At 58.7% G+C, this 27,961-nt stretch overlaps 1 protein-coding gene across 2 annotated transcripts; it reads left to right on the top strand.

Moving 5' to 3' along the window:
- Positions 1-797: 797 nt before the first annotated feature.
- On the top strand, positions 798-25,651 carry FNBP4 (formin binding protein 4). Of its 2 annotated transcripts, XM_054025547.1 has the most exons (17): positions 798-938; positions 5,250-5,342; positions 7,107-7,243; positions 7,518-7,707; positions 8,062-8,209; positions 8,302-8,422; positions 10,282-10,620; positions 11,623-11,833; positions 16,785-16,903; positions 17,554-17,658; positions 18,445-18,578; positions 19,554-19,732; positions 20,412-20,725; positions 21,778-21,922; positions 22,024-22,283; positions 23,057-23,214; positions 24,627-25,651. In XM_054025547.1, the coding sequence occupies exons 1-17, from the start codon at positions 818-820 to the stop codon at positions 24,715-24,717; spliced, it is 2,865 nt and encodes a 954-aa protein (XP_053881522.1). In that variant the 5' UTR covers positions 798-817; the 3' UTR covers positions 24,718-25,651. The 2 variants fall into 2 exon arrangements, with proteins under 2 accessions (XP_053881522.1, XP_053881523.1); XM_054025548.1 differs by lacking the exons at positions 798-938; positions 5,250-5,342; positions 7,107-7,243; positions 7,518-7,707 and adding an exon at positions 7,724-7,910.
- The last annotated feature ends 2,310 nt before the right edge of the window (positions 25,652-27,961 follow it).

Genomic DNA, 27,961 nt, shown 5'->3' with positions numbered 1-27,961 from the left:
CCTCACTGACTTACGAGTCAAGGACTCTACTTTCAAGGCAAACCATCTCCTTGGGCCTGGGCACTCATGTTCTCTGGGCAGCTTGGCTCAAACCCTCCTTCAACGAGGGAAGTGGGGGAGTTTGTGACTGAGATTTTTTTGTAATATTTTTGATTAATATTGTGTGCCTCAGTTTCCCCTGGTTAGGTGGTGGGAAAGGGTTGTATGCTTGTTGCAGAAGCCCAGAGATCCAGCTGTGACTGACGCTTAGCTGCCTATCTTCCCCCCCCCCCCCCCCCCCCCCCCCCGTGCCCAAGGAGAGTCCCAGAAGACAACGGCCACTCCCATTGCCTGGACACTTGGCATCTAGCACCAAATGACCATGGACAGCCCCCTGTCCTTAAGAAGCGAGCCAGGTGTGAGCGGCTGGAGGACAAGTGACAGGAGGGGCCAAGTGAGGTTAAGTGTGGGCTGCTAGAGGCAGAGGGAAGCTGCTGAGCTGGGCCTAACGGGGTCAGAGGTTTCTGGACTGACCCAGAGGGACTGGGTCCTTGCGCCGGGGCTGTAGGGCAGGCCTCAGCCGCTCCCTGCGCGGGCTGGGGGCGCAGGCGCAGGCGCAAGCCTCCCCTCAACCCCCCCCCCCCGCAAATGGCCACCCAGCTCTGGCCAAGCCCCGCCCCGGCGTGTCGTCACACCCCCCCACCCCACCCCGGCTCTGGCCAAGCCCCGCCCCGGCGTGTCGTCACACGCCCCCTGGCCCGGCTCCGCCCCGCCGTGTCGTCACACGCCCCGCGCGCCATCTCGCGCCCCGCCCCCGGCCCAGGCCGCAGCGCGCGCCATGGGGAAGAAGGGTCGCGCGGCGCCGGGCCGCCGGCCCATCCTGCAGCTCTCCCCGCCCGGGCCCCGCGCCGCCCGCGACGGGCCGGCCCCGCCCGACCTCAGCTCGGGCTCGGAAGCGGGTAGGGACCGGGCGGGCCACGCGGGCGGCGCCAGCTGCGGGAGCCTGGGGCCTGCGGCCTGGCCGGCGGGCGCGCGGGGCGGGGGCCGGGGGGCGTATAGGGGGCAGGATGGGGGGTGCTCGGGGAAGGGAGGCAGGGCCGGGGGGGGGTATCTGGGCAGGGCCGGGGGGGTGGCCCAGAGGGCCGGGGGGTGTATAGGGAGCAGGATGGGGGGGTGCTCGGGGAAGGGAGGCAGGGCCGGGGGGGGGATGCCCGGGGAAGGGAGGCAGGGCCGGGGGGGGGATGCCCGGGGAAGGGAGGCAGGGCCGGGGGGGGGATGCCCGGGGAAGGGAGGCAGGGCCGGGGGGGGGATGCCCGGGGAAGGGAGGCAGGGCCGGGGGGGGTGGCCCAGAGGGCCGGGGGGTGTATAGGGGGCAGGATGGGGGGGTGCCCGGGGAAGGGAGGCAGGGCCGGGGGGGGTGGCCCAGAGGGCCGGGGCGAGGGCTGTGGGGTGTATAGGGAGGCAGGGTCGGGGGGGGTATCTGAGAGGGCCAGGGCTGGAGGGGGTTGTCTGGGGGAGAGGGCCGGATGGGGGTGTCCTAGAGGGGCCGGGGGGGCAAGGCCAGGGGGCGTATAGGGAGGCAGGGTCGGGGGGGTGTCCGAGGAAGGAAGGCAGGACTGAGATGGGGTGTCTGACGGGGGTAGGGGTCCCAGGGGGGTGGAGGGCGATGCCCTGGGTGTTTTTGTCCCTTCCAGCCTGTCGCCCCCTCCCCGGCAGGGCCCGTCCACCCCTGGTGCCAGCACTGTGCAGTGTGGGCCCGGCCCCTACCTGATGCCATATTTGGCCTGACCATTCGGGAGTGGCTGGCCCTGGGGGGGCAGGACCGGCCCTGCCAGCAGGGGTCAGGGTGTGGGGATTGGCGGGGATCACCCCGAGTCTCCTCAGGCTGTCAGTTTGGCCTTAGATGCTGGAAGCTCGATCTCGTCCAGCCAGCACCAGGGATCACATGAGGAGTGTGTGGTTTAGTGCTTCGTGGCATGGGTGTTTGGTTAAGTTGGTGCTGTAACAGTAAAAAAAAAAAAGGTTTTGGGAAACTAACTGAAACTGAAGTCCATAGTTCCCAAAAGAGCAGTGAGCTAATAATGTCTGCTGTCTGTTACACTGCTGGTAGAAATTGTTAATTGCCCCTGCCCCATGGTCAGGCAAGTTTCTATATTGCATTCTAGCTCTCGCTGGCAGGGCAGTGGGGACAGAGCTGCTGGCTGGATTTCTACATGTGTATTATAGCCCTTGCTGGCAGGGATGCAGGGTTTCTGAGCAGTTCACTAAGGGTACATCTATACTACAGGGGGGAGTCGATTTAAGATACGCAAATTCAGCTACGTGAATAGCGTAGCTGAATTCGACGTATCGCAGCCGACTTACCCCGTTGTGAGGACGGCGGCAAAATCGACTTCTGCGGCTTTCTGTCAGCGGCGCTTACTACCATCTCCGCTGGTGGAGTAAGAGCGCAGATTCGGGGATCGATCGTTGTGTCCCAACGGGACGCGATAAATCGATCCCCGAGAGGTCGATTTCTACCCGCCGATTCAGGCGGGTAGTATAGACCTAGCCTCAGTGTGTGTTGTAGCCCTTGCTGGCAGGGTGCGGGGTTGCTTGGTGGGTTTCTGCGTGTGTTGTAACTGTCACTGACAGGGCGGTAGGTATGGGGTCATTGGGTGGGTGTCTACATGTGTATCGTAGCCCTTGATGGCAAGGTGATGGATACAGGGCTGCTGATCTCAGCCTGAATAGCTGGGTGCTGCCTAATGTAGGGTTTCTCAAACTGGAGGTCGGGACCCCTCAGGGTTGTGAGGTTATTACACGGGGGGGTTGTGAGCTGTCAGCCTCCACCCCAAACCCGGCTTTGCCTCCAGCATTTATAATGGTGTCAAATGTATAAAAAAGTGTTTTTAATTTATGGGGGGGAGGGGTCACACTCTGAAGCTTGCTATGTGAAAGGGGTTACCAGTGCAAAAGTTTGAGAACCACTGGTCTAATGGGTCAGGTTATCTCTGGTAGCCGGTTTCTTTATTGGATTGCAGGCCTGCAGGGCTTTTCCTTATCTCCTCACAGCTCTCTGATGCTTTTGTTTGTTGTCTGGCCTGTGGCTGTCTGATCAGTATGGGCTGTTCCTGCCTTTCCAAAGTAGGAGTGGAAGCTGTTGTGGTGGTTGGTTGTGTTCATCTCTCCTGAGTTGTCTGCTCAGCCCGTGTCCTTTGCTCCTGCTGTGAGTGACTGGATTCTTCACCTATCGCAGACATGGCATCTTGGAGTTGCGTAGTGGCAGTCATAGTTTGGGAGCAAAGGGTCTGTAGATTGTGGAGGTAGGTGCTGGAAAGGATAGCAGTGATGTTCTACTCTGCGGTTTATTCCCTTTTTGTGCTTGGTGTATTACTGGCGTCTGACCTTGGATGCAGCCCTGCACGGATTTAATTACAGCATGTTCTGCTTTGGAGCAGAAGGCTCAGTCTTGGGTAACAGATTTACTCAGTCACTCTCAGTGGATGTACCAGGTCTTGGAGAATTGGACACACGTGAACAGCTGGGCCAGACCCTGCCCATCACTGGCAAAGCAGCATCTAGCCCCATCCAGCGCTCCCAGGAGCCATTCTGCCATTCGCATGGTGGAGGCTAATGTCTTCTCTTGCACTTCACACCCTCCCTCCCCACAGACCCTATGGTTTCCCTGACCAAGCCCACTGAAAAGCCTTCTGCCCTGTTTGCCTTAATGATGTGATAATTTCACCATGGGCAACCCCCAGCTCCTAGTCCCGTCAGTGCCTGGTTGGTGCCTCGCTGGAATGCCAATCAGTATCTGGCAGAAGGGAAGCAAAGGTCCTTGTCCAGCTGTGCAGTGGGCCACCCTGCCAGTTTCCTGAATTTCAGGTTCTAAAACAGGGGTGGGCAAACTTTTTGGTCTGAGGGCCATACTGGGATATGGAAATTGTATGGCAGGCCATGAATGCTCACAAAATTGGGGGTAGGGGTGCAGGAGGGGGTGAGGGCTCTGGGGTGGGGCCAGAAATGAGGTGTTCAGGCTGTGGGAGGGGGCTCCAGGCTGGGACTGAGGGGTTTGGAGGGTGGGAGGGGGATCAGGGCTGGGGCAGCACATAGAGCTGCCAGCCCTCGCCTCCTTGTACTACATAGGAGCCTGGGGAGGGGGGGGGGGGGGGGGCCGCGGGTCATGCTGGCTACTTCCTGGGAGCCGCGCGGAGTGGGGTAAGTCCCAGACCTCGTTCCCCGGCTGGAACACCGGAGCAGGGCAAGCCCCCAAGCCCGGTCCCTATCGGGAGCTGAGGACCAGATTAAATGGTCTGATGGGCTGAATGTGGCCGGCGGGCTGTAGTTTGCCCACCCCTGTTCTAAAAGAAGCTTTGAGAGGAAAATAAAGCTCTTAAAATACAGTTGTTACAACGAATTCTGTGCCAATGGCCTCCACGCGTTCAGCGCAGTGACGGAAGGGACCGAGTGCAGAGCTTGAAGCCTGGGCTTCCTGCCTGGTTTGGGCAGGCGCCAGGAATCAGTGGCATAGCATTCTGGGAGTTTCCACGGTGGGGGTGGTGCTCAGGGCTCCTGCACAGCAGGGATCTGGTCTCAGCTCAACCCGGGGCCTTCCTGTATAGTAGGTGACTAAGTAGTGTGGTCTCTGGGGAATTTCCTCGGGGAGATTCGCAGCTGGGCAGTGGTAGTGGTGGAGCTGCTGTGCTGTCTGCCCCCAGAACGGCCTGCAGCTTCTTGGCTCCACCTGGGCAAGAGCAGCAGGGGCACGGGCTGTCCCTCTTCCTCCTTTGGGTCATGCCCACAGCTGGCCATGTCATGCACCTGCTGTGCCTCCACTTCCCTCCTTAAGACATGCTGCCTACAAGCAATCAGCCGGCCCAGAGTCTTGGAGAGAGCTGAGTTTTATTTATTCATGAAAGAGAAAACTTGGCAGTGAGTCCGAGCTGCTTGGTTGTGCACACGGCCTGTTGCTGCCATGCGTAGCCACTGTTTCTTTTTCATTACTCTCCTCCTCCCTCCCCTCCGCTTGGTACGGTCACTTGAGTCGTGTGTGAAGTTCGGTTGTAATTGTTTGGGGGCTGGGCCTGTGCTGTCTGGATGGCACCCCAGGACTGTGAGCAGAGTCTGCGAGTGCCTCCCCAAGTTGCAGTGACCAGTCCTGGAGGGTGTATGGAGCGGGAGATGTATTACGCCCACGTGGTTCCCCTCCCCAGCTTCCTTTGGTAGCAGAGGCTCTTCCCTGGATGCGGGCCACTGACGTGACTGTCACTTTTCCTTCCTTCGCCCAGATGAACCCGAGGTGGCTGGGGAGGTTCCCAGAACAGCTCCAAACCCGCCCCAAATGACTGCACCTGCTGGACCGGCAGCTGTCAAGCCAACAGGTAGGTGGGGCATTTCTCTTCCCTTCGCTCTCCCTAGGATTTAGCTCAGTCTGCAGTTACTAAGGGCAAGCAGCCAAGTCTGTGTCTGTCTGGTGCTGGACGCTCCAGGCACAACGTGCTGTCGTTGGAAGGCAGCTGGCAAAGGCAGACATGGCGTTTGGGCCCTGGTCTGTTTGGGTGTGGAGGCGGCGTTACCGGATCATTCAAAGCAAGTGCCTCTTGCTTGTGCTTTGCCTTGGAAGGCTCAGGGGTGTGGAGTCTTTTTGCACTGAAGGATTTCACAGATGACTCAGTGGATTGGGAGCTTCCTCCGCTCTAATTGATGACGTGGAGGTGTTGAGTCTTTAGCCAGATATTTGTTCCAACCCTTTGGCTTTGTTTTGATCGCTCAGAGTCTCATGCAGCTTGAATAAAAATCCCTTCCCACCTCAGTCAGGGTATGTCTGTGCTTAAAATGGCACTACTGTGTAGACATTACCTACGGCGATGGGAGGGGTTCTCCCATCGCCATAGTTAATCCACCTCCCCGAGAGGTGGTAGCTAGGTCAGTGGAAAAATTCTTCCTGGGTACACCAGGAATTAGGTCAGTATAGCTACGTCTCAGGGGTGTGAAGTTTTCACACGTAAGCTATACTGATATACAATCCTTGTGCAGACCATGCCTCGGTTAGGTTCAGGTGTCAAACCCGCTAGTCCTCCATAGACACTTCTGTCTAGCTGGTTTTTCCAGGGACCTGGATTTGTAACATGAAAAGCAAATGGAAGAAACTCTTCAGGCCCCTTGTTAGTGACCATTATGAAACAAAACAAGGGGCAGATACAATTGTTTTTCCTCCCTCTGTGTTCACCTTTAGGGCCCATCAGGGAGCCGGCTTTTGGAATTTGTGCGTATCATTGAGCTCAACACCCCAGGTTGGAATCCGGAGCTGTGTGCTCTGATGGCACCTGGAGGGAATGGCTCCATCTCAGTGGAAAGGTTGCTGGCAGAGAGCTTTTTTCATTTACAGCAGTCCCGTGCTTATGGCCTGATTTAGCTCCAGCAACCTGTGGACTGTTAAATCTGTTTTGCTACTTTTCAGATTTATTCAGTAGTTAAACAGTTGAAATGCCTACAACTCTGGGATAGCAACTGGCTTTCCTGATTTGTAGTGCTGCTCACAACAATTACCTTGATAAGCTTTAAATTGTACAGCGCTGGCACATTCTGGACTGCCCCGAATGAGTACTTAGGAGGGAGTTCTCTGCTTTGGAGACTGAAAGGTCACAGGGGTCTGGTAGGGATGTGTGGGACCCGCATGGCACATTCAGCATAGCAAGCTTCTAGCCTGCACGGTTGCAAAGTTGCATCTTGTTTTAAATGAGATTGTAAGCCCTTTGGGGCAGGGACCGTGTCTTCGGTGTATCTGTACCACAGTATGAGTAATGCTCACCATCTCGGAGGAGCAGGCTGTGTCGATGACTCAGTGATGCTTCCTACGTACCTTGGGAGTGTTGCCTCTCCTTGCGCACATGGTGCGAGAGGTGAGAACTGGCAAGAGAGCTGTAGCTTGGAAGCAGGGTATGTATGGTGTTCAGTTGCCCAAAACCAGTGAGCTCTTTCTGCGCCCCCAGAACAGCTGTGTGTGCATTGTGTGGCATTCTGAGTGTGCTCAGCGAATCCTGGCAGGTGGCTGTTTCATTTGAAATACTTTTTCTGTCCTCTGCTTTAAACCCAGGCAGCCGAGGGTGGAGGGAAACTCTCACTGGTAACTCTCCTCTGCCTAGGTGGCTTATGTTTGCTCGGTGCATACGCAGACAGTGATGATGAGGAGGGAGAGGCACCTGAGAAATCAGTGCCGTCCACAGATGCAAACGGCAACAGTTCAACGGACATTGACAGCACGCTGGCAAACTTTCTGGCGGTGAGTAGAAATTCTGCCCTGGGTCTCAGGCAGGGCTCCGGGGTCACCACTTTCTGACAACCTGAGCTGTGCTTGTGGAGAAAAGTGGCCGAAGGTGCTTTTGCTGGGGTGGAAGGCAGGGGGGTGGAGGATGAAGCTGGTGGGCAGGGTTGCAGGGCTGCTGAGTTTGGAGGACTCGCCTGGGGTAGCGACTGCTCTCTGCGCGTAGGGGAATACGCTGATTGCCCCAAATCTGGGGCTTCAATTCATTTGTAAACGTTTTGTGCTTTTGAAGGAGATTGATGCCATTACAGCTCCGCCCCAGCCTGCTGGATCCACGGGTGCCTCCGCCGCGCCCCCGCCGACTCCGCCGCGCCCAGAGCCCAAGGAGTCTGCCTCGAGCCATCCCTCGGCTACGGCGAACGGGACGGGCTCTGCCCAGGCGGCGGAGTGGCAGTATGACACCCAGTGCTCGTTGGCAGGAGGTGAGCTCTGTTGCCGGGTTCGTCTGCCCCAGGGCGTGCGGGCAGCCATTCCAGCTGGGGGGGCCTCCATCCCCGGCAGCACGCCAGCCCCCGTGTCCCTTTCATTGCCTGGAAACAGCCGCGTTCTCTCTAGCTGTGATGTCAGAAGATGAATGTTGTGCTGTAGCCCCAAGAATGAAACACTTAGTGGCCGACACACACAGGTTTGTGTCTTCCAAGGGCTATTGGTGAGTGGCTGGCGCGTGGGGTGAGCTCAGGGACAGACGGTGGGGTCCCTGTGTCCTGAGGCACGTGGAGAGGGCCATGGCTTAGGGGCATCCTGCTCACTCACGGCCTTTGGTTTTCTTCCCTCAGTGGGCGTGGAGATGGGAGACTGGCAAGAGGTCTGGGATGAAAACACTGGCTGCTACTATTACTGGAACACGCGGACCAACGAGGTGACCTGGGAGCTGCCGCAGTACCTCGCCACCCAGGTCCAGGGGCTGCAGCGCTATCAGCCCAGGTGAGGCCAGGCCACCTTTGGAGCACCGGCCGGGGCCGGGGGGGGGCGCCTGTTGGTAAGTGCTCGTCACAGCCTCTGCTTTCCCTCCCCAGCTCTGTGGCAGGTGTTGACGGGAGTTTCCTGGTGGCTGCAGACCTGTACCCTCAGGAGAAAGGGGTCGCTGTTGCCAGCATTAGCCGTGGGACTGTCCTACCCAAGCGAGAGGTGAAGAAGGTCAGTGGGAGTCACCCCTTTCCTCGTTCCTGCAGAACATCTCAATGAGACGCTCCATCATGCGGCAGGCTGGCCTCGCCCCTGGGCTCCCGGGGAACAGAGGGGCCAGGAAGGAGCTAGAGAGCCCAGAGGAACCTCAGCTAGCCACCGAGTTTGGACAGCTGGGCGTCTCTGAGGCCAGGCTCCCCACCCCCACCTCCCTGGGTGGAAAATCCTGCTCTAGTGGTGGGATGCGGGCTCCAAGTGCCATTCTGCTCTAGAAATGGCCCCGATGTGTCCTGTGTTCACTTGGCACCCTTTTACCCCTTTAGAAGGGCAGCTCAGCACGCCAGCTGGGTGTTCTCTGCTCTGGTCACCTGCTGGAGGGGTCTGGGGGTGTAGGAATGAAAACTGGATTGGGTGGAGGGACCGTGTAGGCTCCGAAGCAAGGGCTGCCTTGCTGGGTGGATCCTGCGGTACTGAGCACGTTGCCAGCACTGGGAACTTCTGCTTCACCTGGGCACCGATTCCCTCTGTGGGGATGGCACAGTGCAGCAGTGGGCAGTACGTGGCACCTGACTAGTAGCGCAGAGAGACTCCCGCTCCCTGCGTTGAGTCAGCGAGGCTATCGGGAGCGATGTGGGCGGCCTTCGCTCTGCACACACCCTGAGAGCTGCCCCGGTGACTAAGACTATACCAGGCCAAGGAGTCACTTGGAGGGGAGGAGCTCAGGGTTTGCCGTGCCAGATTGGAAGGACAAAGCCCAGAAGCCTCTGCTGCTTTGATGAAGGTGCAAGGAGCCCTGCACAGGGCAGTGATGGGCCAATTGTCCCCAGAGACAGCGGCCTCCAATAACTGGAGGCTGACTGTTGCCCTCCATGGAAACCCTGCTCCTCTTTCCAACCCTCCCAGACTATTGGCCTGACAGACAGTTTGTGGCACTGAGTTTCCCAGGCTGATCATGTAGAGGGGGACTCTCTGACTGTGCCCCTGGTTTTGTGGCTGGGAAGCGTTCCGTCTGCACTGTCCCCCCTGTATAACATCCCTGGTGGGAGGCGGAGTTTGGAGAAGGACAGGCTTACTGTTTTATGGAGGAGTTCAGGGAGGGCGTGCCGTGCATAGGGGGCCACGTAGAGTATCCAGCTGCATGGTAAGAGAATAAAAACTACTGGCCATCTTCTAGTGTCCCTCTGGATCAAACATGCCTTCCCCAGGAGGCCTGTGTTCAGTTCTGGGTCCCTCGTCTCATGAAGGAGACTGGTCAGAGGCAGGCGATGAGAGTGATCAGAGGCTGGAAAAACATCCGTGGGAAGGGTCTGCAAAGGCTGCAGCTGTCCAGCTTAGAGAGGACATTGCGAGGGTGAGGGAGAGGAGGAGGGCCAGACTCTCCCAGTAGCCCCTTCTCCCAGGCTGCACTCAGGAGTCCCTTGCTAAGAGGAAGTTCCTGTACACTAGGCCCAATTGATGTTTGGGTCTTGCAGGCCCGCAACGCACCCCGGACGCCAGCAGCGCCCAGGGTCTCAGAAGGGATCGGCCATAACTCTGGGTATTTGCTGGGTGGGATGCAGCGGGTTAAGTACTGAACCTCTCACTGACAGGGTTAGGGAGATACTTTCCCTAGAGGCTCGTTACTCCAGAATTGTCCACCCCAGGGTTCTTGCACCTTCCTCGTAAGCCCCTGGCATTGGCTGGTATCGGAGGCTGGAGGATGGCTGTTCCTGGATTGCTGCAAATCACTGGCTGGGAAAAGGCCCTCACTGCAGGGATCTCTACAGGGGAGTCTTGTTCCTCCCTGTACCGCTGTCTGAGAGTCCCTCGGGCTGTCAGGCAGCGGCGATTCTGGAGCGGGGGAGAGCCTGTGACTCTTGTCTGTCCCGCAGGAGGTGAATGAAGGCGTCCAGGCCCTCTCGAGCAGCGAAGAGGAGAAGAAGGGGGTGGCGGCGTCCCTGCTGGCTCCGCTGGTCCCCGAGGTGGTGAAGGAGGAAGAGGAGCGCTGGAGGAGGAAGGTGATCTGTAAGGAGGAGGTGGAGCCGGTGCCAGCGGAGGAGGTGGCCGCGGGGGAAGCATCGGTGGCTGCTGACGAGCAGGACCCTTGCAGGGATGCTCTGGAAGACCCTTCCCAGGAGGGTCTGTGCAGCGTGGTGCAGTCAGGGGAGAGCAGCGAGGAGGAGGAGGAGCAGGACACGCTGGAGTTGGAGATGGTGTTGGAGAGGAAGAAGGTAAGTGGCAGCTGGGGGAAAAGGGGGCAGGTGCTGCCGAGCTGCTGTTGGAGGGAAGCTCTGTGTCATTAACAATCCAGGCGGGCCGAAAGAAAACCTAGTCTCAATTGCCACCCAGCCCCTGTGTGGTCTGTGCCCGGGACTTAGTGGGGATTCAGGGGCTGCCCCCATCACCTATGGGGCAGAGTGCCCAGGGAGACACCACACAGTATGCTCCTCCCTCTGGCAGAATGACCCCATGGCTGTGTCTACGCTACAGGTGCTACGGTGCTGCAGCTGTGCCGCTGTAGCATGGACGCATCGTACAGCACCTCTGGCCACCGTAGCTAGGTCGATCTCAATTTGAAGTGTGCACCAGGCCGAAGTAGCGCTGTGCTCCCCTGCAGTAGGTAGCAGGACTGGAATCACGGGGCGCAGCATTGGCCGGAGCATTGCATGTAGAAATCCGGGGGGAGGTGTTTCGTGAGCCCCTGTCTGTTTAGCTGACACTGTTTTCAATTCCCCAGTCGGAGAGAATTGCCAGTGGATGGAAAGCTCTGAAAAGAGTCTCTCTCTGGGAAAAGGGATTGCTCCCCAACCCCGGGGGCCAATCTCAGGGTTCCCATTATTACCAACCCCTTCATCACGGGCCCGCTTGTGCCAGGCTGATGTGACATCCGCCAGTGGGGCTCATGACAACCTAGGCTAGTGGTTCCTAGACTTTTCACCAGGGCAACCCACCAACTGCACCTTGTCTGTTTTTTGGTGAAGCACCATTACATGTATGCACCTCCGCACTCGCCCTGAAGGGCTGGGTCTGGCTTCCTGCTCTGGGCATGGTGACCTGGCACAGGGGGTCGCAGCCTGACTCAGGTTTGGCCTGGCCATCCTCTGTCGTGAGGTCACCTTCTTGTGTATCAGCAGGGTGCAGCTTCTCCTGAGATTTTGCCCTCCTCCCCTTCCCTTCTGAGAGTGCTGGGGGCTGCTCCCCGAGGCGGCACTCACCCTCTGGTCTTGTGGCAGGCGGAGCTGCGAGCCTTGGAGGAGGGAGATGGCAGCGTCTCGGGTTCCAGCCCGCTCTCAGACGGGAGCCAGTCAGCATCTCTTGACACAGCGCCCAAGCCGGCGTCCATGCAAGGGAAGTGGAAGCTTTTTGTCGGGGTTGCCAGCCCAGAGTCCACCAGCCGCGGCTCTAGCAAGACTGGCCGAGAGACTCCAGAAATCAAGGAAGCAGGTAATTTGAGAGACGCCTCCTGGGCCACGGGCCTCGCTTCCCAGCCAGTGACTGCAGGGAGAGCCGCGCCCTCGGGCACCGAATCGCAGTGTTCGGCGCGGGCTCCTCCTTCACATCGCAGGGGTTGGCAGATCGAGGGTTTGTCTGGAGGGGTCAGGGCACGGGCCGTGTTACCGCCAGGCTGAGCTCTTTCCTCTCTCTGCAGCCCAGCAGCGGTAATGCCTAGGTTACTAGCAATGAATGTCGTCTTTGGGGGGCTCTGCGTGTGCCCTCTACAGGGAGGAGCACCCCGGCACTTTGAGCCCAGAGCCCTGCAAATCTGCAGATAACTTTTTTATATCCACGGATGCGGATATTCGTGGACCACTTTTGCAGCCCGCGGATCAGGTGCGGATACAAATTTTGTATCTGCGGGGGGCTCTGCTCTCGGGGAGCACGCGGGGCGATGGGAGCAGTTCGGAGCTGGCTCGTGGGACGGAGGTTGGCTTCGCTGTATCGGTTCGTAGAGTCTCTGATCAGCACTAGCCATACAGGGTTCGCACTGCACCGCAGAGCCTGGCGGCTGTGGGCGACATTGCCACCGAGCGACTCCGTTCCTGCTTGGGGGTACGTCCCATCTGCCTCCAGCAGTCCTGTGGGGTGGTTCAAGGCCTCTGGAGAAGATCTGGGGGCTATGGGGTCATCAGCATATGTATCAAACCTGCTGTCTGTCCCACCTCTGAATGGGGCGGCCACCCGCAGCTCCCAGTGGCCACTGTTCGCCATTCCCGGCCAATGGGAAGTGGCGCTGGCTGCAGGATGTGCTGGCCACCGCTTCCCACAGGTCCCATTGACCGGGAACAGCGAACTGCGCACTGGGAGCTGCAGGTGGCCGTTCCTGCGGACCACGTAAACAAACTGTCTCACGGCCTGCCAGCGGATTACCCTGATGGGCCGCAGGTTGCCCACCACTGGACTTGAGGCTGCAGTGGGGATGTTTGGGGGCGCTCATAGACTGCGCTTGCTGCTGGGGTCTTGGGTGTATTGGCCAAGTGCCCCCCTTTCTGTGGGTTGGCTACTTTTGGGCCTGGCCTTTGCTGCCGAGAGCTAGGCCAGCGTCTCTTGCAAACCAGAAGTGCAGCACGCTGGGCAGTGCCTGGGGAGCGCTGCATGGGCCTGCCCACCTGGTCAGTGGGGTAGGGAGCAGGTCACGCCAGTCCTTGCTCTGCTGCACTAGTTTCCTGTTGGCTTGCAGCACTGGAGCCAGTCTGTGAGGCTCTAAACAGCCTGGCAACCTGAGACTCCTCTTTCCCTGGGACCTCCTGGGCAGCAGCAAATGCTCAGTGGCCACTGACCCAGCCCACACCTATTGACTGCTAGGGCTGGAGGCAGAATCCGTTGTAGACTTGTGGTTGCAGGAGGCAAGCTGGCTGGGCAGGTGTTGTATTAGGCCAGTCCACTGCTGTATTTGAATCCCTGGTCCTCGCAGTGCCCTGTGTGTGATACATTGTGCAGGTGCCCAGAGATTGCCAGATGAGGCTCAGTTTCTAGCCCAGTGGTTAACTGGGGTGTGGATTACGGAAACACCCATCCGGGCAGGCGTCCCAGAGCTGGAGTGGGGTAGAAGTCCCGCCTTCCTCTAATATAGCACGAGGACTGGCGAGGCCTGACTCGTTGGGCAGGTATAACAGCCTAACTTGTTAGGGGCACTTGACTGCATGGGCTGGTCCATGGATCCGTGACAGAGTCTTGAGCCCTCCGTGGCTCAAGAGGCCAAGCCAGACCTGCCAGGCCCTGATTAGCCCAGAGCGCCTCGAGAGGGCTGGAGGTTTGTCCCGTCTCTTGCATTCAGTGTGGCAGGGTATTGTATAAACCAAACCAAGCCAGGCGGTCTCTGCCCCTGCCGCTCGGCTTTCTGGATTCTAACTTCTTCCTGGGCAATTTGGCCTTGAGTTCTGCGGAGCCCCTCTTCTGCCACAGACACATCTGGCTTCACAGCTCCCAGCATGCTGGGCAGCTGAGCCCCACGGATTGGCCCCCACGGCCCCTGCCACGGACAGCTACGGCCCATGGATCGTCCCCCTTCCCCACCCCACCCGGTCCCTTCCACGGACAGCTGTGTCCCACGGATCGGCAGCTGCGCCCCACGGATCGGGCCTCTGGTTTCTGTGCCCCACGGACTAGGCCACCAATTCTCTACCATGCCCCTAAGGACTTTTGGCTTCAGGTCCAGAGCGCCCTTACGGATTCTCTCAATGTAGCTGACAAGGTCTTTGTGGCAGGGACAGCCTGTTACTCTGAATGTACAGTGTCTAGCACAGGGGTTCCATGATCTCAGCTGGTTCCTAGGCCCTACCATAATGACTAATGAAAGTACGAGCCCTTTCCAGGGTTGTCCTCCTGTCTTGTGGCAGAGCAGCACGTGCAGTTCCCTTGGTCTGTGGGGATTGGGGGGCGAGAGCCCGGCTCCCCCTCTCACCAGCCCCTGCAGCAGAGGCAGAGAAGCGCCTGGAATGCGCTCAAAAGGCAGCACAACCATGGCCCTGTTTGGATACTTGGGGCAATCCCGAGTGCAGTTCTCAAAGGTCACAGGGAGGCCTCCTGAAAGGACAAGCCAGGAGGAGTCAGCAGGTGCCAGACCCCCTCCCCCTTGGCCCACCTCCCCAAGGAAAACATTCCTATGTTGGGCTATATCTTGGTGGCCGCCTCCTGGCAGGCTGTTCTGCAGTGACTCATGGTACTAGAGGATCTGAAGGCCTCAGCAGCTCCAGAGCTAAATGAAGGACTCCTGTGCATTCTCTCACGGACTGGCTGGGCCTTCCCCTCTCCCCCCCGGGTCAGTCCGACTTTGCCTCCCAAGCCATTGAAGGGCGGAGAGCTGTTCTGGAGGGTCTGGGGACCTTCTAGAATAGAGGAAACCATGTGGATAAATGTCCTATTGGCTGGGTCTAGGTACACGAGGCAGTGGAGGAAAGCAGAGCCATTGGCGGGTGTGGGGCCTTCATGTGGAGTGGGGCGAGAGGGGATTGGAGTAGGAGGGTCTCAGGCTCATGGTGGAATGAGATGGGCTGAAGGAGGAGAGTTTGTGGCTGACTGTGCAGACATGCAGAGCACTCCTTGCCAGGCCTCTGCTCATTGCCTTGGCTTGAGAGCGCGTTCCATGAGGGCCTGGGGGACGCCCAGCACCCAGACCCTCAGCTCGGACAGTGGTGATGGTCATGGCTGGAAAAACCCACCTCGTCGCCTAGAGACTAAGGCCCTGGACGGGAGCAGAGACGGCTCCTTGGGCAGCAAGGAAGCTGTGAGCTGTGTTCAGGGGACAGGACTCCGTGTCCATTCTTTGTAGGTCAGCAGGATTGCACCAAAGCACAGACCTGGTTGGTGTTCTCGATTTCTCCTCTGAGTGGAAACAACCCTGCAGGGGCCTGAGCATTGCTGAACAGCTCAGGCCGGGGATGCGTCATAGTGCGAACTGAGATGGTGCAATAGCTGAGTCGTGGGTTTGTCTAGCCCCAGAAACAACCTCCTCCCTTCCTAAGGGGAGCGGACCCTCCCTTAGCTGCCTGGCCCTGCTGGTGGGGAGGGCTGGGCCTGTGTGCGGTGCTGTAGAGCCGTACTTGGGTGAGAACAGCAGGTTCCGGCCGGGCCATCCTAAGAGGTGTCTGGTGTCTCGTGCTCCGAAGGGAGGAGGTTGGGGTTGAATCTTTAACGGCAGTGCCCTTTCCCCGTTCATTAGTCACTGGAGTTAAACTCCTGTTGGCGAACTGGAAGGGCTGCGTGGGTTCGCCTTGTGGCTTGGTGAACATGGTACGTCTACCCAACAAAAAACCACGCTCTGCAAGTCTCATCGCGACTCAATGACTGGGGCTCTCACTATGGGGCTAAAAACAGCCGTGTAGACATTCCCACTCAGCCTGAAACCCGGCCACGGGGGAGGGTCCCAGAGGCCGGCCTTCAGCCTCTATGGGAACGTCTACACAGCTGTTCTTAGCCCCGTAGCATGAGTCCAAGTCATCGGCCCAGAGTCTGAGGCTCGCTGCCACCACAGGTTTGCTTGTTGGGTTGACGCACCCTTAGGGATTTTGGGAGCTTTGTCTGCCTGGCTGCGGTGGGCCAGGAGCAGGGCTGTGGGTGGGATGTGTATCGGGAGCTCAGCTCTGTATGACTCTTGTAAAGGTGTCCTTTATTCCCGACATTAATCGGTGACTGCAGTGAAATAGGTGTGAACAAGCTTGCTGGCTGTTTTAGGCTGGGCCTACACTACAGGGTTAGCTCAACGCAACCTGCCTCGTGTCAACCTACCTGTGGAAGTGTGTTCACTTAAATTTGGCTCCCGCCGACGTCAGTGCCTCTCTACGCCGATTTAGTAACACCACCTCCCCAAGCGGCACTGAGTCACGGTCAAAGTGATTAGGTCAACGCAGCATCAGTGTAGATGCTGCATTGCTTACATCAACTGTAACTGGCCTTCAGGAGCTGTCCCACATTGCCCCACACCAACAACACAATCGATACAAGCACTCCTGGTGAGGATGCGCACCGCCAACACAAGGAGCCAAGTATGCGCTCACAAGCAATTTAACGGCGGTGGCTATGTTCCGGTGCAAGTTAGTTTGACGTAGTTTGTAGTGTAGACATGGCCTTGGTCTTCTGGCCTAGCCAGGATCTGGATTCTTAATGGGAAAAAAGCCCTACTTTCCAACGATAAAGGAACAGACGAGGGTGCTGTCTACTGCTCCTCTTCAAATGCACTGATTAAATCTCTGCCTGCTCCCAGTCCCTTCTGAGGCCACAGTCTGCCCGGGAAGCCCAGGCCAGACTTGAACTTTTAAAATAGGATAGAATAGGGCCGAGCTTTTTTTAATTGACTCCCTCCCACGGCTGCCCGCTGATGGGGGGCCATGCGGTGGGTGGCGACTGCGCTGCCCTGTGGGAACAGTTAGGAAGGTCTCGTGTGTTTTCTCTCCCACAGCAGCGAGTGCAGAAGCAGCTGAGGAGACATCAGACAAAGAGCTGGAGCCAGAGGAGGTCCAGGACAAAGTGAAAGTGCAGGGAGCGCCCAAAGCAGAAGAGGAGGAGCAGGACCTGAAGGTGGGTGGGCGGCAGGGGAGGGAAGAATTTGGTATTGACTAGTGTTTGGGTCACAACCGCGTTTCTGTCCGGGGGGCAGCGGGGTGTCCCCAGATTCCCTCCCATCCTCATTCTTGAGGGAGCCATGTCAGGTTGGAGCATGGCCTTGGAGTCCTGGAGCGCTCCGTTGAGTGGCCCTCTGGCCTCGGCCCCAGGTGAAGGTGGGAATTTGGAGGGTTGGAGACAGCAGTGGAGCTGGGTTTGGGGTATGAGAGTCTTGCTCGTCTCTCTGCTCCTGAGAAGTAGTCTAGCGCGTGCTCCGGGCGTGGAGAAGGCAGTGGCTGGGTGGTGGTGGTGGGTTGCCTACCACTCAAGTGTAACTCCTCCAAGTCAGAGATGGAGGAGGCTTCTTAGCTCATCACAGGGCAGGCTTGTTCCCTGCTAGGTAGAATGAAATGGCTCCACTTGCGGAGTGCTGGGATTGGGGGAGGCAGGTTCTGAGCCAGGCACGCTGTACAGCCCACGGGCACCGTCTCACTGCCTCCCCCGCCTGCACTTAGCTACCCTGGGGAGCAGGGGCATAGCTGGGTGAGCGCTGGCAGTCCTCCTCCGGGGCCTGCGGGCCGTCTGCGAGCCGATCCTCACCCCTTGTGTGCCCTGTCTCTCGGCAGTTTCAGATCGGAGAGCTGGCAAATACCCTGACTAGTAAGCTGGAGTTCCTGGGCATCAACAGACAATCCATGTCCAACTTCCACATGCTGCTGTTGCAGACCGAGGTAACGGAAGCCTGTGTGTGTCCCCGGGAATCAAACATCCTTCTATTTCCTGAGTGTTGGAAGCCACACTGAGCCCAGTGCTCTAACTCTAGGCAGCCAACCACTGTCCCCCTTCATTGTCTGAGTCCTTCCCCCAGCCCATCCAGACAGGACTGGTCCGTGTCCTTGCCCAACACCGTCCATAGGGTAGGGTCCTGCCAAATTCACAGCCATGAAAAACGCATCACGGACCATGAAATCTAGTCTCCCCCTGTGAAATACGGTCTTACGTGTACTTTTACCCTATACTATACAGATTTAATGGGGGAGACCAGCGTTTCTCAAACTGGGGGTCCCCGAACCAAAAGAGGGTTTTTGGGGAGGATCACAAGGTTATTGTAGGGGGGTCCTGGTATTGCCGGTGCTGCTTTCAGAGCTGGGGGTCCCAGAGAGCGGAGGCTGCGGGCCAGGCGCCCAGCTCTGAAGGCGGCGTTGCCGCCAGCAACAGCGCAGAAGTAACAGTGGCAATACCCTACCAGGCACCCTTACTTCTGTGCTGCTGCCTTCAGAGCTGGGTGGACTCCTACAGTTACAACACCATGACATTTCAGATTTAAATAGCTGATATCATGAAATTTACCATTTTTAAAGTCCTATGACTGAAATTGACCAAAATGGACCATGAACTGCCCCCTTGCCAGCAGAGGGCAGCAGCGCATCCCCTAGTGCTGCCCTCCTGCTGGTTTTACTATTGCTGTGCCCTCTTTGATGCCAAAGTGTGACAGCTTCTCTGCTTGCTGGCTCTAGACCCGGATTGCGGACTGGCGCGAAGGAGCTCTCAATGGAAACTACCTCAAACGCAAACTGCAAGATGCAGCCGAACAGCTAAAACAGTATGAAATAAACGCCACCCCTAAAGGCTGGTCCTGCCACTGGGACAGGTACGCACTCTTCTCCCCTTTTCACCTTTGACCTTTGACCTCTCAGACATGATTTGTGACCATCACCACCTGACGACGTTGGCGACATCTGTCCGGAGACTGAGAGCAGCTGCAGTTAGCGGTGCTGGGCGGGCAGAGAACCTCCGGCACTCACAGAGTTTGGGCCAGCCACCAAATTGGAGACCTAAAAAATCCCTGTTAAAAAAGTGTTTGGAATGGCTTTGGGTCGGTGATTGGACAGAGCTGGTTTTTACTCTCCCGAGTGTAGCTGCGCTGAGGAGGGCGGGCTCGGGGGGTCGCGCATGCGAGAGCTCTGTGCACTTTGCAGGACCTCTGGATCTCTACTCCGGCTAACCGCGCTGACCCTCAGGAGAGCCCCCCTGGCTGCGGATGGGAACCAAGCGCAAGATTACTATCTCCTACCGGCAGGTCAGACCCAAACATTTCTTTTTCTATTTGGCTTTTCTGGATTGTTTGTTCATTGTTTGAAATGTTTGCTCTTTTGTTTTTCAGCTCCCAGAGCCTCTCCCTCTCTCTAGCGTTCACTGTATGTTTGACACCAAGAGTATCATGCATGGGACCTCGACAGCCCATGGGGGGAGCAGCCGCCTTGCTTAAATTGGGCTGCTCCCTGTTTGTACTCCGGAGGCAGTTCTTAACAGTCCTGTTCCTAGAGAGAGCTCGCCCCCCCTCTCCTCCCTCCCTGTGAACATAAGCCTGCTTTCCCAGCCCTTCTCTCTTGGTGGGGAGGGCTCGGGGCTGGATTCACAGAGCCAGCAATGCAAACAGCTTTGAGCGAGCTAGCTCTGACCTCCCGCCTCCCTCCTCAAAGTTGTTTGTTGCCTTTGTGAATGGCAGCCCTGGTAGAAGCGGGGCTTCCCGGTGAGAGCCCAGCGCTGTCGCGGGAAAGGCCCATGTCTGCGTGTCGCTGCAGGGGAGGGAACGTAAAGCCGCCTGTTCTTTCTTGTGATCTAGGGACCATAGGCGCTATTTCTATGTTAACGAGCAGACAGGAGAGTCCCAGTGGGAGTTCCCAGATGGTGAGGAGGAAGAGGACGGGCAGGCCCCGGACAGTAAAGCTGAGGCTGTTGCCAAGCCAGCTCCGAAGGAGAAAGCGGAGTCCGGTGGTGACTCCACGGTGGAGAACTCCACAGGTACTGGGGGGGCCGGGCTGTGAGATGGGGGAGGGGGAAGCAGCGTGGACTGGCTAGAGGGAGGGGGAGGGTGGCTAGAAGATGGTGGAGAGCTGCTGGGACCAAGGATGGTGCAGTGGTTAGAGCACTACCACTAGCAAGACCCGGCTCCAGTTCCCTGCTCTGCCATGGATTCATTGTCTGACCGTGGGCCAGACTCTTGCTGTCAGAGTTGCCGTCTGTAACGGGGTGTGAGGGCCAATCTGCAAGGTGGTGAGGGGGCCCCGATGGTGGGTGATAGGGCCAGAACAAGCTCTCTGAGCCAGAAAAAGAGAAGAGGGGGTCTCTCTGCCGCCATCGAGCGGTGGCTCGACATGCCACCAGGTTTCGGTTAGCCAAGGAGAGCAGCTGAGCCGTGGACGGAGTTAACCCAGAAGGGAGGCGCTGTGCCCGGGGCAGCTGGAGTCGCACTGCCACACGCTTCCCCAAGAGCCTGAGGGTGCGCAGTCCCTTGCCCTACGGCTTGGGTAGTGAGCCCTGTGGTGTGCCATGGCACCGCGCCTCCCTGCCACTGAAGTTGCCAAGGAGCAGGTTACCCCTCGGGGGAGGGGATCAGCACAGCCGAGCGGAGAAATGGGTGGGTTGCGGCAGGAGCAGTTCCAGGGTGGGTTGTCAGGCATGCACCAATGTGTCTCCTCAGGTCCTCTCAGCAAAGAGCCCTTCTCCGGCCAAGTTCCTGCCACGTCCCTCGTGCCACTCACTCCGTTTTGGACTCTGCTTCAGTCTTCTGTCCCCGTGCTCCAGCCCCCTCTGCCCTTGGAGGTGCCCCCGCCTCCCCCACCTCCGCCAGAGTCACCCCCACCACCGCCGCCACCACCACCGCCTCCCGGGGAGGACGGAGAGATCCAGGAGGTGGAGATGGAGGATGAGGAAAGCGAGGAACCACCAGCCCCAGGAACAGAGGAAGATGCTCCTCTGAAACCGCTTCTCCGCCCAGCTGTCACCAGCAACCAGGTGAGGGTGGGGAGCGACCGCTGCCCGGGGCGGGCCCAGGATTGGGTGTGCTGTGTGAGACAGGTAGCTCAGCATCACGCGGCCGGCGGCTGGGCGTGTTTCCCAGTGGCTCTGCTTTGTATCCTCCTGCAGCAAGCCCCTGTCACCCCATGGGTAAGGGCTAGCTGCCTAGCAATTCTGCGTTTCTCTCCCCCCATCCCCTCCCAGTCCTGGGAGAGAAGGTTGACCTGAATGATATACCCTCTCCAAAAGCCATTGCCGAGGCCCCTCCCAAGAGGCAGTGGAAAGGAGGTGGTCCAGGGACGTTGCTCAGCCCTGGATCTTGGGGGGAGCAAAGGTCAGTTTTAACGGGCAGAGAGGTGATTGGGTGTGCCGGGGTTCTGTGCTGTGAACCGGAGCCCGGAGGGTCAGTGGAGTTGCAGTGGATAAGGGGAAAAGCATTCTGTAGTGAGCTGTCCGGCTCCTGCCTGAGGCCGGGCTGCTCTAGAACAGCCTAAACCCCGTATTCTCTGCGGGGGGATTTCACCCTCGTGAAATGGTTCCTCTTCCAGGAGTGCAGAATGTTCCCCCCTCCCCCACGAGGCGGAGAATCCGTTTGTCTCCTGGGGCAGGGGCATGTTAAACCACAGACCAAAAGTGTGCGAGATCCAAGGCCCCTCTGTGCTAGTAGCTCGCTCGGCTGCACTCAGGAGTGGCCGTGCAAGGGGCAGGAGGGCTGGGCGGGGGTAGCTGCCAGAGCAGGAGCTGCCACTAGCTAGGAATTTGGAGGGGACAGTGGGTATCAGAGGGACGGGGAGGATGAACCACGGGGGGACAGTGCGGTCCCCGAGCCAGGCCAGTGTGGCAGGCCACCACAGGGGTGGGCTCCATCCATCGCTGGGTCACCCAGGCCTAGGCTCAGCGCTGCCTGGGGCTGTCTCGAGTGGGCACGTCCCCTTGCCAGAGAGAGCCCCTGTCCGAGGGACACTGGGCTCAGCAGAGGGGCCCTGGAGATGTCTCCTGTGGTCAGGAGTCAGTCCAGCCCCCTGACTGGCCACCCCCTCTGCCTGCAGAGTAACTCCGAAGGCAGCGCCTCCGCCGCCCTCGCCGCTAAGCCGCAGAAGAGGAAAGCCGGTGAGATGAGCACGGGGCTGGTGCAGCGAGCAGCGACCATCGGCAGCTGTCCTGTTCTCTACAGCCAGCCCGTCATGGCAGCCAGTGAGTACCAGCCCCGGAGCGGCCTCCCCGAGGCCAGAGCGGCGTCTGCAGCGGGGGCTGCCAGGGACGTACCAACCTCCATCTCTCTGCTGTGTCCGCAGGCCCTCAGCCCATGGGGCTGAGTCTCCAACCGAGTTACCTGGGCGTGACTGCACCAGCCATCATGAGCTATTCGGAGTGTGCCGTGCCCACCGGGCTTGCGGCCACCATGGCGCAGCCAGCCCCTGCACGAGGAGCCCTGCCTGTCAAGGGGGCCACGGAGCAGCCGCCTCCCCCTCCTCCGCCGCAGCCGCCTCCTCCACCTCCCCCAACCACCAAAGCACCGCCTCCCGAGAAACCTCGCAAGGGGAGGAGGGACAAGGTAGGGGTGGGCTCACCGCTGCCCGGGCGGGCCGGGCCTGTGGGGAAGCCGCTGGCAGATCCAGGCTCTGCCTGGGTGGGCGCGAGCAGCGAGAGACGAGTCGGGACTTTGTGGCCTTGGGAGACAAGTCGCTTCCCTCTGATTTTCTGGAAAGGGGAGGCTGGCTGATGTGTGGAGAACCTGGGAGTCCCTGAGCAAAGGGCTGATGCTGCAGGCAGCTTGCCCCCCGCTCCTGGGCAGTGGCTCCCCTAGCGTGGGGCAGGTCGACCCCCAGGAGTGTGGGGCCAGCGCTGGGATCGCAGGCTTGCTGCTAGTCCGCATAGAAGTGACTGGGGGGAAGCGTGTTCTCTCATTGGCGGTAGCTAGACACACCGCTTCCTCGGAGCTCTTGGGGCTCCTCCAGCATTAAGGGGGGACTGGGTCCTCCTCCCTGACTGGACCTGTAGGCTTTACCGTAATACGCCTAATAAATAATGTACAGCCCCTAGCACAGCAGGGCCCTGACCTGTGGCTTGCAGGGACTACGGTAATATAGTCGTGTGGGGCAGGGCTTGTGCCCGCCCCTGACTCTCGCTGATCAGTCCCAGTCCTCCCCCCTCCCCCCATCTCTCCCAGCTGGCCACTGGAGCAGAGTAATGTGCCCCCGTGCAAGTATCGGCCGTTGTTCCCCCCACGCGCTCTGCCTCCGTCCTTGTGGCTGGGTCCCTCCTGCCCTGGCTCTGTGGGGGAGGGGCGCTCCTCTGTGCCCACAGTGCCCCCTTCGTCGTGTGCAGGGCAAGAAGGGGAAAGCGAAGATGCCGTCGCTAGTGAAGAAGTGGCAGAGTATCCAGCGGGAGCTGGACGAGGAAGAGAACTCCAGCTCCAGCGAGGAGGACCGGGAGCTCACCTCTCAGAAACGTATTGAGGAGTGGAAGCAGCAGCAGCTAGTGAGGTATGGGGGGAGGGGGAACTGGGCCCGGAGCCTGCTCCTTGGGAGCCCTCTGCACCTGCTCGTAATCCAGTTCCTGCTACACCCCTGGCCAGGGCACCAGCCAGCCCCCCCAGGTGGCAGTGTCAGCAGAGGGGTCCCAGGAGGGAGCGTTCTTCCCCTGGACAGGGCAGCATGGCTGTGCTGTGCTGCCTCTGGGGTCCTCGCCCCCTTTGTGCCACAGTCCCCAGGAGACCCTCTCGCTGGCCCGGCCTCTCAGCTGGCTGTATCCGTTGCCGTTATTGGGGGGGCGGTTCTTTTCCTGTGGCTAGCCCGACAGCTGTGAACGGTTATTGCTCGTGCCTTAGTGAGGCACTTCCTGGCACCCTTCACCTATCTCCAGGGCACCCTCGAGCCCTCCCCCTCGGATCAGCCCTCTCCCGCCTGCCCACGCGAGCAGTGGGCTCGGCCCGGGTGGCTGCCCCGTTCATTGGAAATCCAGCTCCTCTAGCATGCCAGCGGAGAGCCCGCTGCCCTTGGCACCTCCTCTCGGGGACAGCACTGACTTGCTGGGCCACTGACCCCACATTGTGCCGAGCTGGAGTTCTCCGCCAGTCACAGCGCGGCGGCTGACTCGTGACGTCACCTGCTTAACCGCAGCCCTCAGCTCCTCTTCCAGCATGTAGGGCCAGTTGTCTCATAGCCCCAGGCTGGGCAGGGTCCTTGGCCAGCACCTTTGGGCTCGCAGTGTAGAGTAGTGGGGCCTGGGAAGCGCCAAGGCAGGGCGAGAGGGCATGGCGAGGGAGAAGACCCTGCTGCCTGCCACCACCCTGCAGTGAGCTAGGTGGCATGGGCTAGGTCCCTCCCGCCACTGTATTTACAAAACTCCCATGGGTCAAGTTTCGTGGCCACTCCCGCTCCTCCCCTGGGGTCCTTCCAGTGGCCGCCTGAGCCCGAACGCCCCACTCTGAAGATGTGTATAAGAAACTTCTTCCCTCTGCCCATCCCGGTGAGGGGAGCAGGTGCATGTGTGCAAGGGGGAGGGAGGGGTAGCTGGATCCTCCCATCCGATCTGCGGCTGGGGAAGCCTGACCTGTCATGCATTGAGTGTGAGGGGTGGGGATTCCCAGCAGCAAGAGGACAGCGCTTGACTGAATCCTCCCCAGAACTGCTCCCTGGCACAGCACCTTCTAGCGGCCCCAGGTCATCTTAGGCATATGGCCAGTTTCCTGCCGACACGCTCCTGATGCTCTCCGGAGGGTTGATTTGGCCATTCTGCGTCAGAGGCAGCTCTGTGAACTTGGCATCGTGTGCACGTCCCCTGTGTGCGGAGCCCACCCCACCCCTTGCCAAGGGCAGATCAGGCCCCTGAGGGTGGGCTGCACAACGCTGCCCGGACTCCTTTGCCGGGCCTGAGGTGCTCTTTGTCCCCGCAGTGGCATGGCGGAGAGGAACGCCAATTTCGAGGCCCTGCCGGAGGACTGGCGAGCGCGGCTCAAGCGGAGGAAAACCACTTCGAGCACATGAGGCATCGGCACTGTTTTTTTGTTTTTTGTTTTTTTTACCATGTGTACAGTTTAAAGCCTCTTACCGATACGACTGTTGTCAATAAATTGTAACCGTTTGGGGCATCCCGTTTCAGTTGAATGGGCTGATGCAGCGATCCCCTAGCCTGGGACCTCTCCAGGGTGGGAGCCGGGATGTGAAAGGCCTGTTAGGTAATGGGCGGCCTTGACGGGCCTTGTGCTCGCCGTTCGGCTCCTCCTGGCACAGCGGGGGTGCTGGGCATGAATAGTCCGTTTTGGGGTTGGGCTCTGGCAGCGACTGCACCAGGTGGACCCGCCCCCCGCACCACGCTTGGCCTGGCTGGTAGAGCCGAGTCGAGCTCAGAACCGTCGCCCTTCCCCTTGTGGCTTAAGGAGACCGGCTCTCTCGGACGCCTCCTGGCGTTGCCATTCCCAGCATCTCTGGCCTGAAGGTGCTGCAGCTCTGTCCCGCGCCGAGTAGAAACCCGTGTGCGCACTTCCTCCGTCAGACTAGCCAGTGGCCCAGACGAGCCCTTCACTCGATTCCAGGGCTGTCTGTGCAGGCCCTAGTGCAGTGACTAGACAAGTCCACCTTGCCTGGGCCATGAAACCTTTGGTCGGCCCTTGGGCACATTTACAGGCCAGCTGGGAGGTGGAGGGAGGCCATGTGTCAGGAGCTGTTTGCTCTCTAGTTCTACCCCGTTCTAGGCCCCACCTCCTTTCACTCCCCATCAGTCCCCCGATTTCAGCAAAAGTAGCTTTTGTCCCTGTTAAGCCCCCCCGCCCTCCCCCCTTTGGCTCAGAATCAGGTAAACGTCACTTTCTTCCCACGGAAGGGAAGGCAGCTCGGGTTTCCAGCCGTTTGTATTTCTCCAGTTTTTGGCTTTGTAAATTTGTACATAGACATGAATAAAATCCCTTTTTATACTTCAGAACCTGCGTGTCCTTGTACTTTGGTGCGGGGTGGACAGTGCACTTGGGCTCAGGCCAGCGCCTGCAAATCGGGCTGGGGGGGGACATGGTGGAGCTACGTTCTGGGTGACTCAGGCTCCTCCAGCCATCGCCTCTGCCAACTCACCAGCAAAGGGGGATCTGTCTGACGTGAACGGGCAGGTGCTCTTGGTCTGCGGGTGCACTAAAGCACTTGTTGATGCCGGCTCAGCCATGCCAGGGAATCTGTCATCAGGGAGGCTGGATGCCACCTCTGACACCCTCTTGTCTTGCCTGTACAGTAGGGCCCATAACTAAGGCTGCGTGTCTGTCACGGATTCTGTGACCTTCGTGACTTTTGCAGCGGCCGGTGCGGCTGGCTTGGGCAGCCCATGAGCCAGCAGCAGCAGTTTAGGTGTGGGAGGGGGCTCAGGCCTAGGGCAGGGGGTTGGGGTGCAGGGTGGCGCTTACCTCGGGGGGGGGGGGGGAGGCGGCTCCCTGGAAGTAGATGGCATGTCCCTGCAGCTCCTACGCAGAGAGGCCAGGGGGCTCTGCGCGCTGCCCCGGCTTGCAGGCACCACCCCCACAGTTCCCATTGGCTGCAGTTTCCAGCCAACGGGAGCTGCGGAGATGGAGTTTGTGGTGGGGACAGCGTGCGGCGTCCCTCTGGTCTTCCCTTCCCCTAGGAGCTGCAGGGACATGCTGTCCACTTCCGGGGAGCTGCGCAGAGCTGGATAGGGAACCTGTCAGCCCCACAGAGACAGACACATGCAGGAGTCCTGGGCTGTGTACCGCTGCCCACACCCTCCAGCACCTGCGGTGCCCCTGGACTGCCCCCCCTCCCCCCAGAGCACCCGTGGCCCCCTAGCCCATGATTTAGTTAGGGGTATATAGTACAAGTCATGGACAGGTCACGGGCTGTGAATTTTTGTTTACTGCCCATGACCTGTCCATGACTTTTACTAAAAATACCCGTGACTAAAATGTAGCCTTGCCCATAACACACTGGGTGCTGATTATGGCAAACATCCATGTCATGAGATTTTTTTTTTTTTTTTTTTTCAGCCTCATCCTGCCCTTGTCCCCTGTTCTGCCAGCCACTTCCTGCTCGTAAAGCCACGTTCTTATGTGCCAAAAGGTTCCTGGCAGGCGGAAAGATTGTAGGTTTTTACCAAGTCACACCCGTGTAATCCTAGTGCAGGCATTCTCAGCCAGGGGGCAGGGGGTGCAGAGGAATGGCCCCCCCACTGATCAGCGGAGAAGAGGGGAGCACCACTGTTCTAGTGAATCCTAAAGATGAAATTGACCAGGCAAATCCTGTCTAGGTGGTGGGGATATACAACACCCCTTGTATAACATGGGCTGGGCTGAAGGGAGTGGGAAGTTAATGAACCCAAATTGGTATGTTGGATATTAAGCTTAATTGGTGGACAAAATAATGAGGGGATGGGCTAGTTTACCTATCACTGCCTTGTTGGGTCCTTAAAGATTTTGTGGGAAACGAACAAAAAACCCAATAGAGGCTGCTGGAGTGAGCTTCACCATCATGGCTCCCCCGGTCCCCAGCAGGGACCTTTGTCATCCTGAGCTGGAGAGGTGCCCTGACCAGACCCAGCCAGAGAGAGGGGCCCAGACGCTATCGCCATCGGTACCGGCTCCAGCTGAATCCCAAACACCACCTGGGATGACTGTTTTTACCACGTTTGTTTCCATCTAAGAGACTGTCAAGTGATGGGGGCTTTGCCTTCTGAGGCTGGACTTTAACAGCAGCTGTGCTCACAGCTCTAGCCCCTCAACCAGCTCCTTCTCTTTTCCCCAAAAGGGCAGGTTTGGCTGTCTTTAGGGCTTTTCCTTCTGAAAACTGTGCAGTTCAAGGGGAAGGGAGGAAGGCTGGTGAAAATAAAAGCCTTATTTAACACTTCACATTGTAAAGGCTTTACATGATTTTCCTTTTCTGTCGTCTTTTTATTGAAGTTTACAGGATTTTTAATACTGTGCACCAGCGTGCTAAGCAGGCTGAAGTCTCTGTATCCCCAGCTTTGCATGTTTAACGATGATTATGGACTTGATGATATTAACACCTTTAGCCTCTATAGTCCACCTAAATTAATACCAGCAGCCCAGTCCACCCAGAATCACATGTGCAGGTCCCTGGGCAATGGGGGCAGTAGGCCCCAGTCTCTACATGCACACGGGTGTGGGTCTATGGGGCAGTAGGACTGGGTCCATACACAAAGGTGCAGGGGGTGGGGGCAGTAGGGCCCAGTCTCTCCACTCACACGGGTGTGGGGCTAGGGGGCAGTAGGACTCGGTCC

Source organism: Malaclemys terrapin, chromosome 4 (assembly GCF_027887155.1).
Source record: "Malaclemys terrapin pileata isolate rMalTer1 chromosome 4, rMalTer1.hap1, whole genome shotgun sequence".
Classification (NCBI taxonomy): domain Eukaryota; kingdom Metazoa; phylum Chordata; order Testudines; family Emydidae; genus Malaclemys; species Malaclemys terrapin.
Note: the sequence above shows the minus strand (reverse complement) of the source record. Positions and strands in the feature narration are given on the sequence as shown.